The sequence below is a fragment of the Hydra viridissima genome, unplaced genomic scaffold (assembly GCF_058129835.1).
Source record: "Hydra viridissima isolate aposymbiotic clone 2 unplaced genomic scaffold, HvirCarnegie_v1 scaffold_2, whole genome shotgun sequence".
Lineage (NCBI taxonomy): Eukaryota > Metazoa > Cnidaria > Hydrozoa > Anthoathecata > Hydridae > Hydra > Hydra viridissima.
Window position 1 is genome coordinate 26528695 of NW_028324301.1, and position 21924 is coordinate 26550618.

The 21924-nt window shown below is 35.2% G+C and overlaps 1 protein-coding gene and 1 long non-coding RNA gene across 5 annotated transcripts in view; one reads left to right on the forward strand and one right to left on the reverse strand.

Annotated features, from left to right (window-relative positions):
• Positions 1 to 21924, reverse strand: part of LOC149892638 (uncharacterized) — a 321349-nt gene that overhangs the window by 285602 nt on the left and 13823 nt on the right. The window contains exons 1-2 of one of the 2 annotated variants that reach the window (XR_016450168.1): positions 18042 to 18241; positions 550 to 942 (exon numbers count right to left, since the gene is read on the reverse strand). This is a non-coding gene — a long non-coding RNA (uncharacterized LOC149892638). Of the gene's footprint in view, positions 1 to 549; positions 943 to 18041; positions 18473 to 21924 lie in introns of those variants that run through there. The other variant, XR_016450167.1, reaches the window with a different exon arrangement.
• LOC149892655 (uncharacterized) lies at positions 5802 to 12960 on the forward strand. Of its 3 annotated transcripts, XM_090080070.1 has the most exons (6): positions 6373 to 6907; positions 7472 to 7725; positions 8059 to 11933; positions 12167 to 12232; positions 12492 to 12548; positions 12706 to 12960. In XM_090080070.1, the coding sequence occupies exon 3, from the start codon at positions 9143 to 9145 to the stop codon at positions 11930 to 11932; it is 2790 nt and encodes a 929-aa protein (XP_089936196.1). In that variant the 5' UTR covers positions 6373 to 6907; positions 7472 to 7725; positions 8059 to 9142; the 3' UTR covers position 11933; positions 12167 to 12232; positions 12492 to 12548; positions 12706 to 12960. The 3 variants fall into 3 exon arrangements, with proteins under 3 accessions (XP_089936195.1, XP_089936194.1, XP_089936196.1); XM_090080069.1 differs by lacking the exons at positions 6373 to 6907; positions 7472 to 7725 and adding an exon at positions 5802 to 5855 and having other exon boundaries at positions 9114 to 11933; XM_090080068.1 differs by having other exon boundaries at positions 5808 to 11933.

The following is a 21924-nucleotide window of genomic DNA, read 5'->3' on the forward strand; positions in this document are numbered from 1 at the left end:
AGAGAGATACGCTATTTATGCTTTTAAAAAACTTTCGAAAAATACCTTAATCCATTGAGGTAGTGCACGAATTTACAAAGTTGTATCTAGTCATCCACTTCTTCTATAGCAAAGTAGCGAGGCTTTTTATGCACTTTTGCGTTCTAATTTATCTCTGTTTACGCATATGGTTTTTGTTTATTTCTATGTAATGATATACAAAAGAGTATTTTGTTAAAGATTATGCTGCAGGAGCTGCGTAAAAAAACTCTGGCGACCTTTCCTTAAGAAAAAAGCAACTGAAAGACATGTGCGCCTTAGAAAATTCAAATCGCGATTCACCAAATTAAAAGACGAAAAGAACGAACTTTAAAAGCTCTCACTAGACATTTGTGTTTATGATAGGCAATGCAGTTTTGATTTTATGCAGCCTAACATTTGTTTCATCTATATCTTATTTTACGTTTATCTTATACTTTATCTTGCCTTTTTGAGTTTAGTATTTTGTGATGTCATGCTAAATAAACTATACTTTGCTAATTTTTATTTGAAAAAATATTCAAAAACTACCTGAATTATAAGCTAGATCTAAAGGAGGAAAACTACGCTAACTTTTCTTTAAAAAAAATATTTAAAAACTACCTTAAACATAAGCTATATCCAAAAGAGGAAAACTATGCTAACTTTTCTTTAAAAAAATATTTAAAAACTACCTTAAACATAAGCTAGATCTAAAAGAGGAAAACTACGCTAACTTTTCTTTGAAAAAATACTCAAAAACTACCTTAAACATAAGCTAGATCTAAAAGAGGAAAACTATGCTAACTTTTCTTTAAAAAAATATTTAAAAACTACCTTAAACATAAGCTAGATCTAAAAGAGGAAAACTACGCTAACTTTTCTTTGAAAAAATACTCAAAAACTACCTTAAACATAAGCTAGATCTAAAAGAGGAAAACTACGCTAACATTTCTTTGAAAAAATATTCGAAAACTACCTTTAAACATGATTTAGATTTAATAGATGAAAACTACGCTAACATTTCTTTGAAAAAACATTCAAAAACTACCTTTAAACATGATTTAAATTTAAAAAAGGAAAACTACGCTAACATTTCTTTGAAAAAATATTCAAAAAAGTACCTTAATCGAAAGAGATAGCACACGAAATTAAAAAGTTGCATTTAGTCATCCGTTTCTTCTTCATCAAAGTAGCGAGGCGTTTATGCACTTTTTATTCTCTAAGTTATCTCTACTTACGCAAATGGCTTTTGTTTATTTCAATGTAAAACTTTTCAAAAGAGTATTTTGTTAAAGATTATGCTGCAGGGGCTGTGTAAGAAAACTCTGGTGACCTTTCTTTAAGAAAAAGCAACTAAAGTAGATGTGCGCCTAAGAAAATCCAAATTGCGATTCACTAAATTAAAAGACATATACAACAAACTTTAAAAGTGAAACTATTTTTACAAGCGTATTTGGTAAAGATGAAATGTTCTTATGACATTTTAACGTTACGAAAGGGATTTTCTTCTGTTCAAATATTTATTACAATTTAAAGTGTTAAATAATGTTACAGAAACGACCTAAAACGCCTGTTGTATTAATTTAAACGAACAAAATAGATAAAAAAAAAGAAAAACTATCATTAAAAAAAAAAAAGTAAAAAAAGAAAAGAAATAGAAGTTGAGGAAAAATAAAAATAAGAACTTCTAACAAAGAGCTGTTCTTTTTATTTTTCAGATTTTAGATGCTTAATTCCTTGAATGAAAAGTTGAACTGATGACCCACTACTAAGGTTGTTCCTAGCCTTCCGTTCTCAAACTAGGCCATTCTGAGAGGCTGTTTGATTAAGTACCGTTGATAGTAGTATCGCACGTAAGAGACTTCTAAAACTCTGATTATCAATTCCTTGAATGAAGAGATGACTTCATACTCACTAACGAGGTTGTTCTTAGCCATCCGTTCTTAAACTAAGCAAAACAGTGAAGTTGTTTGATTAAGTATCACAGTTTGCTGATTTGCACATGCACCATTGCCGAAACTGTGATGCTTGGTTCCTTGATTGGATTGAAGAAGCTCATCACCATGCATTTTACAAGCTGTCCGTTGTTATGTTTTGCAATTCAGTGGTTCTGTTTTGCAATTCATTTTCTGTTTGTTTAAGTATCATCGATGGTGGTGTCGTGCATGCAAACTTTCCGAAACTCTGATGCTTGTTTTTCTTGAATGGAGAGATGAGCTTATACTTTAGGTGACTTTTAAAACTGCAGTAATTAGTGCCTCGAATGGAGAAACGAACTCATTCTTTACAGACCAAGGTTGTTCCTGGCCATCCGTTAACATATTAGGCAACAGTACAGCGAAGCTGTTTGTTTTACAAGCTTTTGTCGTTTCGAGAAATCACTACATTAAGCATTCGATGGTGATACACGACTGATGGCCAGGTTCTGATTTTCGAATGAAAAGAAGAGTCGCATCCGACCACCGGTCGGCTTTCGACGCAAAACAGCTGTACACACTCGTCCAACGATCCAGTGACTAACTGTTGCAACGAGAAAGTTAGCTTTATTTGTCGTGCAGATTGTCCGCTTGGACGTAAAATGCTAGAAATTTGCTGAACGCTCGGTTTGCGCCGCCCAAGAGTCATTCTGTTTCTGCGTTGCCAGCGTCTGTCGGCTAAATACAACTGTAGACTCCGCGCAAGCTTTTTCACCGCAAAGTTGTACAGAGCCACACCGAAGGCTAAAATCGACTTTAAGGTCGAAGGTTAAAATCGACCCTAGAGGTTTGAAAACGACGTCACGAAATTTTCAAGACATCATCGAAGAAAATTACGGCGGCCAGATGCAACTCTTAGTACTAACTCTACTAATCTTAGTACGTTAAGCATTCCAGTCGAGAGATCAGACGTTTTTTCGTCACCTAAGAGACCGGCCGATGCGTTTGCGACGCTGCGGAAAGAAAGAAGATGGCAAACCACAGGGTTGTTACCGTAACAAACCTCCGTGAGTACCTCCATCTCGAGTGGCTTTTGAAGAAACGTTCGTTTTAAACTCAAAGGGATGGTTGTTAAAGCTCACAAACGCCTGGTTAACGATTTTCTAACGGCAGACACCGTGTTTACAATGGATACAGACCGATTAACTGAGCCCAAAGCGCAAGATCTATCAGAAAACTCCTCTAGGTCGATGCAACGAGACGACTAGACACGTGCGTCTAAAGGCATTTTACAATTGAAGGACGCCCCTCGTGGGCCCTTTAACCTTAACACTAAACTCCTGCTTGATATCCTCGTCCCCAGGTTTCCAAACCGTAACCCCAACCCCCTCTAATCCTAACCCCCTTACCCTCTAACTCTCCCCCCTCAAAAAAACAAAAAACATAAAAAAGCAAACAAACGAAAAAAAAACTTGCTTCCCTCCTCACTTTAGCTCTAGGATGCAACACCTTTTTGCCGCCCTCGCTAGAAGGGAGTAGGGAGTAACGAAAGCTTGACATCAAAGTAGCGTTTTGTATGAGATTTGTTTGCCAAAATTTGAGCGTTTTTAAAAAAGCCAAGACTTCGTCAGAGGGGTTTCTTCTTTTCTCCTAAAGCTATCGATCGATTAAAAAGCTCAAAGCAAAGAAATTCAAAACAAAATACAAAAACGGGAAGTTTTAGTTTCTGCACCACAAGCCAAGCACTAGTTCAAACTGGAGATAATAAAAGGAAATCGAATGATCTCACTTCTCAGACCACTGAGCTGCCATTGGTCGGCAGTCTCTTGTTTGGAGACCATTGAGCTGCCATTGGTTGGCTGTTTAATCGTTGCGATTGGTCGGCAGTTTTATCGTTGGAGACCATTGAGAGATATAAAAGGAATTTTTTTTTTGAGCACAACATTAAACGTTAAATCGTTAGATGTTGTTATAAAGGCACCATTAGAATGCGATGTCCTCAAATATTTCCTCGATATTTTAATAAGTAAACAAAAACAAAACTAAGTCTTGCAACTGGCGAAAACTTTCAATAAGCAAACAAAGCAACAACTTTCCTTTCGAGTTTTTTACATTTTAAACAAAAGACAAACAAAGAAAAAAAAAAACAAACAAAAACAAAAACAAAAACAAAAAAACAAAACAAAAACAAAACAGAAAAGGGAGAATGAGTGAGTCGACTGATTTCGCTCAACTGTCTTAAACGAGAAGTCATAAACGTTTGCTTGTGCCAGCAAGTTGCAAATTAAGTTGTAAATGAACTGCACCGCAAAAACTTAACCACAGTTTATTAAGCATATTAAGCCTTTGCTGACATGTTAAGACATTTTAAGCCTTTGCTATTATCATGAGGCTTTTGCTCCACGAGCCAAAAAAGTACGCTAGAGTTGACAAACTGCATCGCGGTCAAAAAGTGTAATTACGCCAACACTTTTATCCGTTTTAAGCATTTCGTTTTCGCACGAACAACAATTAAAGCAGCTCGTTGAGCTTAACGACGTTCGTATTTTTTTTCGAAGCCAAAACTTCGGCTATAAGTAGAATGAAGAGGCACTTCGAAAAAACAACAAAGCTGTTCGCAGTCGATAGCAACGAGCGACAACATCTCTGCGAGTCTGGCATCAAGGTAAACAGTTTTTTTACATTTTCATTTGTTAGTGCCACTTTTGCGTACATTATGTATTCAAAAATTTGTTGCTGACGCTAGATTTTTCGTTTTCAATGAACAACAGTTGCAACCTCTAGCCGTTTGCTAAAACAGCTTGCTAGGACAACCAAATCAATCATATGTTGTGAAAATTTCTTTTTGTTCAACTGACTAAGGAAGATCGAGCGAACGCTTTTTTTTTTATAACTTGTTTGTATCATATTGCTATTAAGAAAACAGCGTTGTGTATACTAAACGTGACATAATTGGCAATTATCCGTAACTAAAAATAAGATAGAAATTACAAACTTGATACCATATTTTAATTACTCTAACAAAACTAGACGTCATCGCGTGAGAAAATAAATGTTCATAACACATAATCTATTTTTTTGTTTTTTTATTTCTTCTCTTTTTTCCTTTTAATCTCTTTTCTTTCGTCCAAAAAGCGTTTTGATTTTTGCCTCGCCACAAGCGATGAAATCGATAAAAAAACCTGCTCGGACATTCTCAATTCTCAACAACAGAAGCAATCAAAGTTCTAGCTCTCGAGCACGTGCGCCGACAGGTTGATGAAACCGTTCAAATATGCTCGATCGCTAGAATTTAAAGAAAGAAACAAGCCAGGAACAAACCAAAATAAAAAAAACAAAAACAAAAATGGACATCTTTAGAACGCTTAAATTTTATAAAATATTTTCCTCTGCGTTTTTAACCAGCTAAACTGTCGTAAAGTTTTTTCGGTGCAGTTCATTTAAAAAACTTAGTTTTCAACTTTTAAACGTTTTAGACTTCTCGTTTAAGGCAGTCGAAAGAAATGAGTCGACTCACTCTCTCTCTCCCTATTCGGTTTTGTTTTTGTTTATTTGTTTTTGTTTTTTCTTCGTTTGCCTTCGTTTGCCTTTGTTTGCTTTTGGAAAAGTTGTCGCCATGCGAGACTTAGTTTTTTTTTTTTTTTGCTCAAATTGAGCACAAGTGAGTTTCTAGTCTTGAAAGTGTGCAAAGTGTGGGCCAATCTGGTGGCTGGAGTGATGACACGTGAATGCTGGAAATTCCAGACTTTGAGCGGATTCAGCGTACATAGAAAGAAAATGTAGCATTCACGTGGGTCTCTCCTAAGCGTGCCATTGGTCGGTCTGCTGTCCTTAAGTACCCCCCTCCCCCCCCCCCCCTCAACGTCACGTTTGCTCAACTTTCTCGGTCTTTGGCGCCCAGAGAAAGCTTGAGGAAGGATAAAAAATGGCGAGGTTTCGGTACTGCGTTTTCTGTTATTCTTATTTGTTTTTGTTTGTTTGCTTGTTTGTTTGTTTGTTTGTTTGTTAATTTTTTTAATTTTTTTTTTTTTTTTGTTTGTTTCGTTCGTTTGTTTGTTTGTTTGTTTCGTTTGCTTCGTTTGTTTTGTGATGTTTTGTTTTCCCTTCTTGATGGCACAAAACAGAAGCAAACAAGACTTTCGGTTATATTCGGTTATATTCGGTTCAATAAAAGTTTGTTGGTTTCTGCACAACAACAACAACAACAACAACAACAAAAGTCCCTCTGTCCCTCAAAAGCAGTTTCTCCTCTGTCCTAAAGAAGAGCCTCTTTGTAATCGATCTTGTCTGAATGCAGCTCTCCTTTTGCCTACAGGTTTTTATTCCAACCCTTTTGTTGTTGTTAGTGCCATGTTGTTGTTATTGTTATACTCTGTAAAAGCAGTTGTTGCTGTTGTACTTGTTTGTTGTTTCTAAAGACACTGTTGTTGCTGCTGTTAGCGCTGTTAGTAATCACCCACTTGGCTTGTATTTTTGTTTCTTGTTTTTGTTTTTTGTTTTATTTATAAACACTCTCTGAGTAAGTGATGCTGTTGCTGTTGTTGTTGTTACAGTTGCAATGAGTGTTTGTTAATGTTCCCCCACTTGGCTTGTACTTTTGTTTTCTGTTTTGTTTTGTTTTTTTTTTGTTTTTGTTTTTTTTTTCTCAACACTCTCTGAGTAAGTGATGCTGTTGCTGTAGTCGTTGTTATAGTTGCAATGAGTGTTTGTTAATGTTCACCAACTTGGCTTGTTTATAATCTATTTTATTTTATCAACACTCTCTGAGTCAGTGATGGTGTTGCTGTTGCTGTTGTCGTTATTATGCTTGCAATGGGAGTTGTTACTGTTCACCCACTTTGCTTGTTTTGTTTTTATTTCTTTATTTTATCAACACCCTTTGAGCCAGTGATGCTGTTGCTGTTGTTGTTGTTATAGTTGCAATGAGTGTTGTTAATGTTCACCCACTTTGCTTGTGTTTTTGTTTTTGTTTATCAACACCCTTTGTGTCAGTGATGCTGTTGCTGTTGTTCTTATTACAGTTGCAATGAGTGTTTGTTAATGTTCACCAACTTGGCTTGTTTATAATCTATTTTGTTTTATCAACACTCTCTGAGTCAGTGATGCTGATGCTGTTGTTGTTATTGTGCTTGCAATAAGTGTTGTTAATGTTCACCCACTTTGCTTGTTTTGTTTGTGCTTTTGTTTTTGTTTATCAACACCCTTTGAGTCACTGATGCTGTTGCTGTTGGTGTTATTATAGTTGCAATGAGTGTTAATGTTCACCCACTTTGCTTGCTTTATTTGTTTGTTGCTTTTTTTTTTATCAACACCCTGCGAGTTAGTGATGCTGTTGCTGCTTTTGTCATTTTACTTGTATTTATAGTTGTTACTGTTCAGCCACTTTGCTTGTTTTTTAATCTGTTTTATTTTATCACCACTCTCTGAGTCAGTGATGATGTTGCTGATGCTGTTGTTGTTATTTTACTTGCAATGATAGCTGTTACTGTTCAGCCACTTTGCTTGTTTTGTTTGTTTGTTTGTTTGTTTTTTTTTATCAATATCCTCTGAGTAAGTGATGCTGTTGCTGTTGTTGTTGTTATAGTTGCAATGAGTGTTTGTTAATGTTCCCCCCCCCCCCCCCTTGGCTTGTACTTCTGTTTTCTGTTTTGTTTTGTTTTTGTTTTTTTTGTTGTTTTTTTTCTCAACACTCTCTGAGTAAGTGATGCTGTTGCTGTAGTCGTTGTTATAGTTGCAATGAGTGTTTGTTAATGTTCACAAACTTGGCATGTTTATAATCTATTTTATTTTATCAACACTCTCTGAGTCAGTGATGCTGATGCTGTTGTTGTTATTATGCTTGCAATAAGTGTTGTTAATGTTCACCCACTCTGCTTGTTTTGTTTGTGCCTTTGTTTTTGTTTATCAACACCCTTTGAGTCACTGATGCTGTTGCTGTTGGTGTTATTATAGTTGCAATGAGTGTTAATGTTCACCCACTTTGCTTGCTTTATTTGTTTGTTGCTTTTTTTTTTATCAACACCCTGCGAGTTAGTGATGCTGTTGCTGCTTTTGTCATTTTACTTGTATTTATAGTTGTTACTGTTTAGCCACTTTGCTTGTTTTTTAATCTGTTTTATTTTATCACCACTCTCTGAGTCAGTGATGATGTTGCTGATGCTGTTGTTGTTATTTTACTTGCAATGATAGCTGTTACTGTTCAGCCACTTTGCTTGTTTTTTTTTGTTTTTGTTTTGTTTGTTTGTTTGTTTGTTTTTTTATATATCCTCTGAGTTAGTGATGCTGTTGTTGTTATTATGCTTTCAATGAGAGCTGTTACTGTTCACCCACTTTGTTTGTTTATAATCTGTTTTATTTTATCAACACTCTCTGAGTCAGTGATGCTGATGCTGATGCTGTTGTTGTTATTATGCTTGCAGTGAGAGTTGTTACTGTTCACCCACTTTGCTTGCTTATTGTCTATTTTATTTTGTCAACACTCTCTGAGTCAGTGATGCTGATGCTGATGCTGTTGTTGTTATTATGCTTGCAATGAGAGTTGTTACTGTTCACCCAATTTGCTTGTTTTGTTTTTTTATTTGTTTTTTTGTTTGTTTTTGTTTTGCTTGTTTTTTTTTATCAATACCCTCTGAGTCAGTGATGCTGTTGCTGTTGTTGTTGTTGTTGTTATAGTTGCAATGAGTGTTTGTTAATGTTCCCCCACTTGGCTTGTACTTTTGTTTTCTTTTTTGTTATGTCAACACTCTCTGAGTCAGTGATGCTGATGCTGTTGTTATTATGCTTGCAATGAGAGTTGTTACTGTTGTAGTTATGTCTGTCATTTGTCCTTGTTAGCAAGTTCTATTTGCCCTCTCTTGCCTTTTTTCAACACAGTTTCTTTCTTTGAGTCATATGGTTGCGAGATCCTCTCAAACTCCATCTCTTTATTTATTTGTTTCTTTTTTTTTTTTTTTTTTCTCATTCTCCTTCTCATAATAGCAATCACTGCTGCCACCATGCATGTAATGCTAGTTGCTCTCATTCTTTTTCATTTGCTAGTGGAAACTTTGTTTCTTCTTGTTGCTCTCTTTTCTTTCTTTTTTCTCTTTTGCAGAGGATTCGAAAAAACACAGCTCTTCCCTGCAGTTGTAAACATTCCAGGATTCCAGGATGCAGGCAGAAGAAAAACACTCTCACTAACTGTCTTCTTTTTTTTAGCATAAACCGTTGCAAACAAACACCTGAACATGTCTTCTTCACAAGAAAACAACACTGTTGTTGCCCCTTCTCCGAACTCTAAAGCGAAAAAAAAGAAAAGAAGGCAGTCACAAGAACAGAGAGACTTAAAGCTCAAAAACAAAGTCAGGGCCGCATTAGTTGCAGCGTGTGGCTCCGTAAACAGGGTTGTACCTTTCTATGGTACCAAGAAGAGGTACGCTGTTAGCTGTCCGATGCCTTTGTGCAAACATTCCTCCACAAGCATTAAAAGACACTTGACTAAAAAAGATCATTCTTGGACTTTGGATGAAGCTTCCATCTTTTACTCTGCAATGGTCAGGAAGTTTCAGCATGCTCGTCTCGAACGCAAGTCCGGCTGTCCAAAACCTTACCCCTGTTTGCAATGTTGGAAGTATTACGACCGACTGGACATACACTTGAAAGAGACTCATTTCTACGATTCCAAGACGATCAAACAAAAGATTGCAGAGGCAAAGCGATACGACAACGACAAGCTCTATGTCCCTCAATTTATTCGACCTGCCTTCTTTGGTATTAAGCCAGTAGCTGAACAAGCGTCTGCATCAGGCTCTGCATCCTCTGCTCCTGGGCCTTCCTCCTCTTTTTCTTCTCCGGTTCTTTCCTCTGATCCTCTTTTAAGCTTGCCCTCATCAGTTGCTGGTTCGTCCGAGGCTCCTTCTGCAAACCAATGCACCTCTGTAGAAAACAAAGAGCTGAACACCGAATCCGTCCTAGACTCTGATTTTAATTCCTTAAAGCACTTGGTTTCCAACTCCTCCGTCTTGACAGAAGATAAGAGACTCTTGTTTCAGCTGGACAAAGATGCTTTTCACTTTTATTACCAGTCAGCAGATGAGCTCTTCAGAGATTTTGAAAAGTGGCTTGTGGTAGCCAACAACAACACTTTGTCACAAGCAAAGATCTACAAAAATGCAGTTGTTGAAATATTGACATGTTGTGACAGCACGCTGACGCTGCACCCGAACGCTCTCACCAATTCCAACGTTTTGGAGGATAGATACTTTTCCATGCACTTTAAAAACATTCAGCTCAATTCCAAGCTGAGTGAACTTGACCAAACAAAAGCCATGTCTTGTCACACGTTGTACAACCGCCTTGTCTACCTTTGTCTCCTGTTTCGTTTCAGTGAAGCCAGGAATGTCTATTTCGGACTTTCTCATGAGGCCATCCGACGTTTGCGCTGCAAGGTGGAGGAGTTACAAAAAGTGCTGAGGCCCTTTCGTTCTTTGAGGAGGAGCCTTGTGAAAAGCAAAAAATGCATCAACATCATCAATGTCAGTTTGCTGAACGAATATGGCAAGTCTGCATACGTAAGACAGTTAGTGGAATCGATTAGAAAGCCGTCTCTTACACCGACTAGAGACAATGCTGTGTCTCTACGAAACCATCTTCTGCTCTCTGTCACTGTAATTAACAGTTTAAGAAAATCTAACATTGCTCTTTTAAACATTAGAGACTACATGGCTGCTGAGAAGAGTGAGTGTGGATATTGCATTGTGCAAGAGCGCTACAAAACAGCATACAAGTACGGAGCCAAAAACATTCTAGTGCCGAACGACTTGAAAGTGTTGATCGATATTTATTTGCTGAGATACAGAGACCTTCTTGTCAACGACTCTCACTACATGGCTGCAGACACCAAGACTGTTTTGGAGTTGAGCGACTGCTACAGGCCCCTTTTTCCATCGATGAGACCCAACAAAGACGAATGTGTGACACTCGGTGCAACTAGAGTGCCTGTTTACCAGATGGGTTCCTCTGCTATCTCCTCTTGCCTGACGTCCTGCTTCAGAAAAAGCCAAGTAAACATTCCCATGAAGCGTCTTACTCCCACTTGCATTCGCGGTTCGATAGCCACTTACTTTGCCAACAACAGCAAAGAAGATCGCGAGCGGTTTGCTACACTCTACATGAAGCACAGCAGGAACACAATGGATAGCTTTTATGTGTCCCAGTGGAACGCTGCAGAGGAGTTGCGCTTTGCCCTGGGCATCGGACAGTCCTTCGGAGTCATAGAGTCTTTGACTGTTGAAAAGTCTGAGAGACCACCAAAGAAGGAGAAGGATGTGATGGACTGGCTCCAAACTAATGCAGAGGAGTACGGTTTTCATGAGGTTGAGGACATCTTTGAGGAAGATTTAGACTCCGGTTCTGACTCTGAAGAATGTGCTGCTACTTTCAGCTGTACCACAGTGGTTCCGTTTTCTCCAGCTGTAGAAAACAATGTTCCTTTAGAGGATAGCAACGACCATGCCGTAGATTTCTTGTGTGAACCTACCTCAACTCCTGTTTCGTCTGTTCCATCTGAACAAACAATCGCTGGTCCAGTTCTTGAACTATCCCCTGCTCTTGCACAACTAGTTCCTAACGAACAAGCTGTTTGTATGGATGTAGATCAGACTCTAGCTGTTCCTGTTGGCACAGCTTGTTCTCCTCTTGCATTAACATTATTTCCTGATGAACCGGATTTTATTGAACACCATGCAAAACTTTCTCCAGTTTACTTTAATGAGCAAGTGGTTGCCAAACCTGTTTCTGCTTCTCCTTCTCAGCAAGTCGCTTTCTGTCCTTCAAAAGAGGTCTTTTCTGTTCCTCTGACTCCTAGCCTTGTTGCTTTTCAGCAAACATTGGCCAAACCCAGTTTGTTTCTTTCATCTGATCCAGTTTCAGCTGTTCCTGTCCAACAGGCTGGTACTGTTCTTGCAAAGCAGCTCTCACCTTATGCTGTTCAATCTGTTGGTAGCCTATTTAGCCAAAGTCTTGCCTCTACATCCTGAGGTAAATTCTTTTTGATTTTTGATTTTTGATTTTTATGCAAATCTCAACACGCTTTCAAAAAATGAAAATGCCCAAATCAACTCCTTGCCCTATTGTTATTGTTAGAGCTGTAAAAAAAACAAAACAAAACAAAAAAACAACACAGAAGTGTGTATGTATTTGTTGCAGGACTAATTCTGTGATTGCTTAAATGTTTATACAAGTGAATGATACTAAAACTGATTATGTTTTAGAAGTAAAAGATCCAAGAAGAAAAAAAATCAAGTTGGAAATGCCATCTTTCACTCAAGAACTCATCGGTAATGTAAAACCTAATTTATACAAAGATATATAAACACAAACCTCTTCTTGCACAATTTCAGATGGTTAACTGTTAACAAAAACTAGCCATCATTGCTAAGTGCACTTTTAGAAAGTTGTGTCTACCCGATTTCTAATGATGAAGTTAGAAACATCACCGTTAGAAATCATGCACAGCTTGTTATCATCTCTAACACTTAGAAACTGTTGATGGTTTTTATGAATTAGAAAAATGAACATGGTTTTATTTTATTTCAGGATCAACTCAGCCAAGAACAAAGGAAAACAAAGCAGAAGTTAGCCAATGCCATTTAGGTAATCTTTCAAAAACCAGTTATTGCTATCAGTGCAAACAATAAGGTCAACAAAAAAAAATAAATAAAAAAACAGAATAAATCTTGTCTTACTTCAGAACCAAATGAATATTTGATTTAATCACTTTGTGTTATGACTTGAGTTTGTAAAATTTTAGATGAAATAGTTGAAGAGCTGAATGCTTGCCCTGGCCACAACGAATGGTTCAACACCAGAAGTTTTCCACGATGTGCAGCTTTGGTGTTGGCATACATCTTGCAAGACGTGTTTACAGATGTAAGCTCAAGTTGCTCGTACAAAGATTACCTTGGCATCTTGGCAAATCATAGCAGTGACAAGCTCATTCATGTCTTGCAAAAGTACTCCTACCAAAGCCATATTAAAGACAAAATTAAAAACATGAAGCTAAAAATTCAAAAAGAGGGTAGTTTAGAAAAGTTTGTTCAATATGGCAATATCGTGAAACCATTTATGTAGTTTAGATAAGTTTGTTCAGTTTGGCAATAAAGATGGGCCTTTTGTGTAGTTTGTTTTATCTATGCTTTTGCAAATATTTTTATCTGTTTCGCTAAAGACATAATAAACAAGAAGTTCTGTTAAACTGTTCTCACATTTCTTATTTAAAGATAGTTCAAACTTTTTTTTATCTTTAAAAAAAAAAAAAAGAAGTCGTTTTGTTATTCTGTGAAAACTTTTAATAGAGTTGCATTTAGAATTACTTCTGATGTTTTTAAGAGTTTGTTAAAAAGCAAAATAATATTTCCTGTGATGTTAAACTGCATAAGTGAAATTTAAAAAAGGAAAACTGCTCCAACCATTTTTCGGAAAAAGAAATCAAAAAGTTCCTTATTTTAAAAGATCTAGACATCCATTTCTTCTTCAGCAAAATAGCGAGGCTTTTTTATGAACTCTTACTCTCTATTTTTTCATATATTTACACAAAGGATTTTATTTAGTTCAATGTAAACATACATAGAAGTATATTATGTTTTTTTTTTTTTTTTTTTGTTTTTATGCAGTCTAACTTTTGTTTCACTTCTATTTTATTTTACGTTTATCTTGTATTTTATCATGCCTTATTGGTTTTTGCGTTTTGTGATGTCAAGCTGCGTAAGCTAAACTTAAAAGGGGAAAACTACGCTAACTTTTCTTTGAAAAAATATTCAAGAAGTACCTTAAACGAAAGAGAAAGCACACGAATCTTGCCATCCAATTCTTCTTCTGCAAAGTAGCGAGGCTTTTTATGTACTTTTGCTCTCTAATTTATCTCTATTTACGCAAAGGGTTTTATTTCAATGTAAACACGTATAAAAGAATACTTTGTTAAAAATAATGTTAAAGGAGTTGCGTAAAAAAAAACGTCTGAATAAAGTTTCTTTACAAAAAAAACAACTAAGAAACAAGCGCGCCTAAGAAAAACCAGATCGCGATTCACTAAGTCAAAAAACGAAAGAAACAAAGTTTAAAAGGTCTTTCTAGACAACAAATTCTATTTTTGGCAATGCAGTTTTTGTATTTATGCAACCTAACTTTTGTTTGACTTCTATTTTATTTTACGTTTACCTTGTATTTTATCTTGCCTTTTTGTGTTTTGTGATGTCAAGCTACATAATCTAAACTTAAAAGAATGAAACTAGGCTAACTTTTCTAGTAGAATATTATGTTGTTGGTTTTGTATGCAGCCTAACTTTAGTTTCATCTATATTTTATTTTGCGTTTATCTTATATTTTATCTTGTCTTTTTGAGTTTTGTATTTTGTGATGTCAAGCTACATAATTTAAACTTAAAAGAAGAAAACTAGGCTAACTTTTCTTTGAAAAATTGTTCAAAAACTACCTTACACCGATAGAGATAGCTCACGAATTTAAAAAGTTGCATCTATTCATCTTCTTCTTCAGCAAAGTAAAGCTTTTTATGCACTTTTACTCTCTAACTTACCTATATTTGCGTAAAGGATTTTATTTAATTCAATTTAAACATAACTAGTAGAATATTATGTTGTTGGTTTTGTATGCAGCCTAACTTTAGTTTCATCTATATTTTATTTTGCGTTTATCTTATATTTTATCTTGTCTTTTTGAGTTTTATATTTTGTGATGTCAAGCTACATAAGCTAAACTTTAAAGAGGAAATTTACGCTAACCTGTCTTTGAAAAACTATTCAAAAACTACCTTTAACAAAGTAGCGAGGCTTTTTATGCGCTTTTACTCTCTAACATACCTATTTTTGCGCAAAGGATTTTATTTAATTCAATTTAAACATGCCTAGTAGATTATTATGTTGTTGGTTTTTTATGCAGCCTAACTTTAGCTACATCTATTTTTCATTTTACGTTTGTCTTATATTTTATTTTATCTTTTTGTGTTCTGTGATGTCAAGCTACATAAGCTAATGTTAAAAGAGGAAAGCTGCGCTAACCTTTCTTTGAAAAACTATTCGAAATCTATTTTTGAGATAATCTAGATTTAAAAGAGGAACACTACGCTAATTTTGCTTTGAAAAAACTCTCGAAAACTAACTTATTCGATAGAGACAGCACACAAATTTAAAAAATTGTATCTACTCATCCACTTCTTCTACAGCAAAGTACTGAGGCTTTTTATGCACTTTTATTCTCTAACATACCTATATTTGCGCAAAGGATTTTATTTAACTCAATGTAAACATACATAGAAGAGTATTGTTACCCGTTTGTTTTATGCAGCCTAACTTTAGTTTCATCTATACATTATATTGCGTTTACCTTATATTTTATCTTGCCTTTGTTAGTTTTGTGTTTTGTTATGTCAAGCTTCATAATCTAATCTTAAAAGGGGAAAACTGCGCTAACTTTTCTTTGAAAAAGTACTCAAAAAGGACCTAAATCGATATAGATAGCTCACAATTTTAAAAAGTTGCATATAGTCATCTTCTTCTTCAGCAAAGTATCGAGGCTTTTTATGGATTTTTACTCTAACTTTCCTATATTTGCGCAAAGGACATTATTTAATTCAACTTAAACATGCCTAGTAGATTATTATGTTGTTGGTTTTTTATGCAGTCTAAACTTTGTTACATCTATATTTTACGATTAACTTATATTTTATCTTGCCTTTTTGAGCTTTGTGTTCTGTGATGTCAAGCTACATAGTCTAAACATAAAAGAGGAAAACTACGCTAAACTTGCTTTGAAAAACTATTCAAAAACTACCTTTAACAAAGTAGCGAGGCTTTTCATGCACTTTTACTCTCTAACATACCTACATTTGCGCAAAGGATTTTATTTAATTCAATTTAAACATGCCTAGTAGATTATTATGTTGTTGGTTTTTTATGCAGCCTAACTTTAGTTTCATCTATATTATGTTTTAGGTTTATCATATATTTTATCTTTTCTTTTTGAGTTTTGAGTTTTGTGATGCCAAGCAACTTAAGCTAAACTTAAAAGTGGAATGCTACGCTAACCTTTCTTTGAAAATCTATTCATAAACTACCCTAGACAAAAGCTAGATTTAAAAGAGGAAAACTACACTATTTTTACTTTGAAAAAACTTTCGAAAACTACCTTAATCGATAGAGATAGCACACGATTTTAAAAAATTGCATATAGTCATCCACTACTTCTGCAGCAAAGTAGCGAGGCTCTTTATGCACTTTTTCTCACTAGTTTGCTTATATTTACGCAAAGGAATTCATTTAATTCAATCCAAACATATATAGAAGATTATTATGTTACGATTTTTTTTTTCTTTTATGCAGCCTAACATTTATTTCACCTACATTTTATTTTACGATTAACTTTTATATTACCTTTCCTTTTAGTGTTTTGTGTTTTGTGATGTCAAGCTACATAAGCCAAACTTTAAAGAGGAAAACTACGCTAAGCTTTCTTTGAAAAACTATTCAAAAACTACCTTAAACAAAGTAGCGAGGCTTTTTATGCACTTTTACTCTCTAACATACCTACATTTGTGCATAGGGTTTTATTAGATTCTAGTAGGTTATTACGTTGTTGTTTTTTTATGCAGTCTAACTTTAGCTTCATCTATATTTTATTTTACGTTTATCTTATATTTTATTTTGTCTTTTTGAATTTTGTGTTTTGTGATGTCAAGCTACATAAGCTAAACTTAAAAGAGGAAAGCTACGCTAACCTTTCTTTGAAAAGCTGTTCAAAAAATACCTTAGACATAATCTAGATTTAAAAGAGAAAGACTACGCTATTTTTGCTTTGAAAAATCTTTCGAAAACTACCTTAATCGATAGAGATAGCACAGGATTTTAAAAAGTTGTATCTAGTCATCCACTTCTTTCACAGCAAAGTAGCGAGGCTTTCTATGCGCTTTTACTCTCTAACATACCTATTTTTGCGCAAAGGATTTTATTTAATTCAATTTAAACATGCCTAGTAGATTATTATGTTGTTGGTTTTTTATGCTGCCTAACTTTAGCTACATCTATTTTTCATTTTACGTTTGTCTTATATTTTATTTTATCTTTTTGTGTTCTGTGATGTCAAGCTACATAAGCTAATGTTAAAAGAGGAAAGCTGCGCTAACCTTTCTTTGAAAAACTATTCGAAATCTATTTTTGAGATAATCTAGATTTAAAAGAGGAACACTACGCTAATTTTGCTTTGAAAAAACTCTCGAAAACTACCTTATTCAATAGAGATAGCACACAAATTTAAAAAATTGTATCTACTCATCCACTTCTTCTTTTTATGGATTTTTACTCTCTTATTTACCCAAATTTGCGCAAAGGACTTTACTTAATTCAACTTAAACATGTCTAGTAGATTATTAAGTTGTTTGTTTTTTATGCAGCCTAACTTTAGTTTCATTTATATTTTATTTTACGTTTATCTGATACTTTATCTTGTCTTTTTGTGTGTTGTTTTGTCAAGCTACATAAGCTAAACTTAAAAGTGGAAAAGTACGCTAACCTTTCTTTGAAAATCTATTCAAAAACTGCCTTAGACATAAGCTAGATTTAAAAGAGGAAGACTACGCTATTTATGCTTTTAAAAAACTTTCGAAAAATACCTTAATCCATTGAGGTAGTGCACGAATTTACAAAGTTGTATCTAGTCATCCACTTCTTCTATAGCAAAGTAGCGAGGCTTTTTATGCACTTTTGCGTTCTAATTTATCTCTGTTTACGCATATGGTTTTTGTTTATTTCTATGTAATGATATACAAAAGAGTATTTTGTTAAAGATTATGCTGCAGGAGCTGCGTAAAAAAACTCTGGCGACCTTTCCTTAAGAAAAAAGCAACTGAAAGACATGTGCGCCTTAGAAAATTCAAATCGCGATTCACCAAATTAAAAGACGAAAAGAACGAACTTTAAAAGCTCTCACTAGACATTTGTGTTTATGATAGGCAATGCAGTTTTTGATTTTATGCAGCCTAACATTTGTTTCATCTATATCTTATTTTACGTTTATCTTATACTTTATCTTGCCTTTTTGAGTTTAGTATTTTGTGATGTCATGCTAAATAAACTATACTTTGCTAATTTTTATTTGAAAAAATATTCAAAAACTACCTGAATTATAAGCTAGATCTAAAGGAGGAAAACTACGCTAACTTTTCTTTAAAAAAAATATTTAAAAACTACCTTAAACATAAGCTATATCCAAAAGAGGAAAACTATGCTAACTTTTCTTTAAAAAAATATTTAAAAACTACCTTAAACATAAGCTAGATCTAAAAGAGGAAAACTACGCTAACTTTTCTTTGAAAAAATACTCAAAAACTACCTTAAACATAAGCTAGATCTAAAAGAGGAAAACTATGCTAACTTTTCTTTAAAAAAATATTTAAAAACTACCTTAAACATAAGCTAGATCTAAAAGAGGAAAACTACGCTAACTTTTCTTTGAAAAAATACTCAAAAACTACCTTAAACATAAGCTAGATCTAAAAGAGGAAAACTACGCTAACATTTCTTTGAAAAAATATTCGAAAACTACCTTTAAACATGATTTAGATTTAATAGATGAAAACTACGCTAACATTTCTTTGAAAAAACATTCAAAAACTACCTTTAAACATGATTTAAATTTAAAAAAGGAAAACTACGCTAACATTTCTTTGAAAAAATATTCAAAAAGTACCTTAATCGAAAGAGATAGCACACGAAATTAAAAAGTTGCATTTAGTCATCCGTTTCTTCTTCATCAAAGTAGCGAGGCGTTTATGCACTTTTTATTCTCTAAGTTATCTCTACTTACGCAAATGGCTTTTGTTTATTTCAATGTAAAACTTTTCAAAAGAGTATTTTGTTAAAGATTATGCTGCAGGGGCTGTGTAAGAAAACTCTGGTGACCTTTCTTTAAGAAAAAGCAACTAAAGTAGATGTGCGCCTAAGAAAATCCAAATTGCGATTCACTAAATTAAAAGACATATACAACAAACTTTAAAAGTGAAACTATTTTTACAAGCGTATTTGGTAAAGATGAAATGTTCTTATGACATTTTAACGTTACGAAAGGGATTTTCTTCTGTTCAAATATTTATTACAATTTAAAGTGTTAAATAATGTTACAGAAACGACCTAAAACGCCTGTTGTATTAATTTAAACGAACAAAATAGATAAAAAAAAAGAAAAACTATCATTAAAAAAAAAAAAGTAAAAAAAGAAAAGAAATAGAAGTTGAGGAAAAATAAAAATAAGAACTTCTAACAAAGAGCTGTTCTTTTTATTTTTCAGATTTTAGATGCTTAATTCCTTGAATGAAAAGTTGAACTGATGACCCACTACTAAGGTTGTTCCTAGCCTTCCGTTCTCAAACTAGGCCATTCTGAGAGGCTGTTTGATTAAGTACCGTTGATAGTAGTATCGCACGTAAGAGACTTCTAAAACTCTGATTATCAATTCCTTGAATGAAGAGATGACTTCATACTCACTAACGAGGTTGTTCTTAGCCATCCGTTCTTAAACTAAGCAAAACAGTGAAGTTGTTTGATTAAGTATCACAGTTTGCTGATTTGCACATGCACCATTGCCGAAACTGTGATGCTTGGTTCCTTGATTGGATTGAAGAAGCTCATCACCATGCATTTTACAAGCTGTCCGTTGTTATGTTTTGCAATTCAGTGGTTCTGTTTTGCAATTCATTTTCTGTTTGTTTAAGTATCATCGATGGTGGTGTCGTGCATGCAAACTTTCCGAAACTCTGATGCTTGTTTTTCTTGAATGGAGAGATGAGCTTATACTTTAGGTGACTTTTAAAACTGCAGTAATTAGTGCCTCGAATGGAGAAACGAACTCATTCTTTACAGACCAAGGTTGTTCCTGGCCATCCGTTAACATATTAGGCAACAGTACAGCGAAGCTGTTTGTTTTACAAGCTTTTGTCGTTTCGAGAAATCACTACATTAAGCATTCGATGGTGATACACGACTGATGGCCAGGTTCTGATTTTCGAATGAAAAGAAGAGTCGCATCCGACCACCGGTCGGCTTTCGACGCAAAACAGCTGTACACACTCGTCCAACGATCCAGTGACTAACTGTTGCAACGAGAAAGTTAGCTTTATTTGTCGTGCAGATTGTCCGCTTGGACGTAAAATGCTAGAAATTTGCTGAACGCTCGGTTTGCGCCGCCCAAGAGTCATTCTGTTTCTGCGTTGCCAGCGTCTGTCGGCTAAATACAACTGTAGACTCCGCGCAAGCTTTTTCACCGCAAAAGTTGTACAGAGCCACACCGAAGGCTAAAATCGACTTTAAGGTCGAAGGTTAAAATCGACCCTAGAGGTTTGAAAACGACGTCACGAAATTTTCAAGACATCATCGAAGAAAATTACGGCGGCCAGATGCAACTCTTAGTACTAACTCTACTAATCTTAGTACGTTAAGCATTCCAGTCGAGAGATCAGACGTTTTTTCGTCACCTAAGAGACCGGCCGATGCGTTTGCGACGCTGCGGAAAGAAAGAAGATGGCAAACCACAGGGTTGTTACCGTAACAAACCTCCGTGAGTACCTCCATCTCGAGTGGCTTTTGAAGAAACGTTCGTTTTAAACTCAAAGGGATGGTTGTTAAAGCTCACAAACGCCTGGTTAACGATTTTCTAACGGCAGACACCGTGTTTACAATGGATACAGACCGATTAACTGAGCCCAAAGCGCAAGATCTATCAGAAAACTCCTCTAGGTCGATGCAACGAGACGACTAGACACGTGCGTCTAAAGGCATTTTACAATTGAAGGACGCCCCTCGTGGGCCCTTTAACCTTAACACTAAACTCCTGCTTGATATCCTCGTCCCCAGGTTTCCAAACCGTAACCCCAACCCCCTCTAATCCTAACCCCCTTACCCTCTAACTCTCCCCCCTCAAAAAAACAAAAAACATAAAAAAGCAAACAAAACGAAAAAAAAACTTGCTTCCCTCCTCACTTTTAGCTCTAGGATGCAACACCTTTTTGCCGCCCTCCGCTAGAAGGGAGTAGGGAGTAACGAAAGCTTGACATCAAAGTAGCGTTTTGTATGAGATTTGTTTGCCAAAATTTGAGCGTTTTTAAAAAAGCCAAGACTTCGTCAGAGGGGTTTCTTCTTTTCTCCTAAAGCTATCGATCGATTAAAAAGCTCAAAGCAAAGAAATTCAAAACAAAATACAAAAACGGGAAGTTTTAGTTTCTGCACCACAAGCCAAGCACTAGTTCAAACTGGAGATAATAAAAGGAAATCGAATGATCTCACTTCTCAGACCACTGAGCTGCCATTGGTCGGCAGTCTCTTGTTTGGAGACCATTGAGCTGCCATTGGTTGGCTGTTTAATCGTTGCGATTGGTCGGCAGTTTTATCGTTGGAGACCATTGAGAGATATAAAAGGAATTTTTTTTTTTGAGCACAACATTAAACGTTAAATCGTTAGATGTTGTTATAAAGGCACCATTAGAATGCGATGTCCTCAAATATTTTCCTCGATATTTTAATAAGTAAACAAAAACAAAACTAAGTCTTGCAACTGGCGAAAACTTTCAATAAGCAAACAAAGCAACAACTTTCCTTTCGAGTTTTTTACATTTTAAACAAAAGACAAACAAAGAAAAAAAAAAAACAAACAAAAACAAAAACAAAAACAAAAAAACAAAACAAAAACAAAACAGAAAAGGGAGAATGAGTGAGTCGACTGATTTCGCTCAACTGTCTTAAACGAGAAGTCATAAACGTTTGCTTGTGCCAGCAAGTTGCAAATTAAGTTGTAAATGAACTGCACCGCAAAAGCTTAACACAGTTTATTAAGCATATTAAGCCTTTGCTGACATGTTAAGACATTTTAAGCCTTTGCTATTATCATGAGGCTTTTGCTCCACGAGCCAAAAAAGTACGCTAGAGTTGACAAACTGCATCGCGGTCAAAAAGTGTAATTACGCCAACACTTT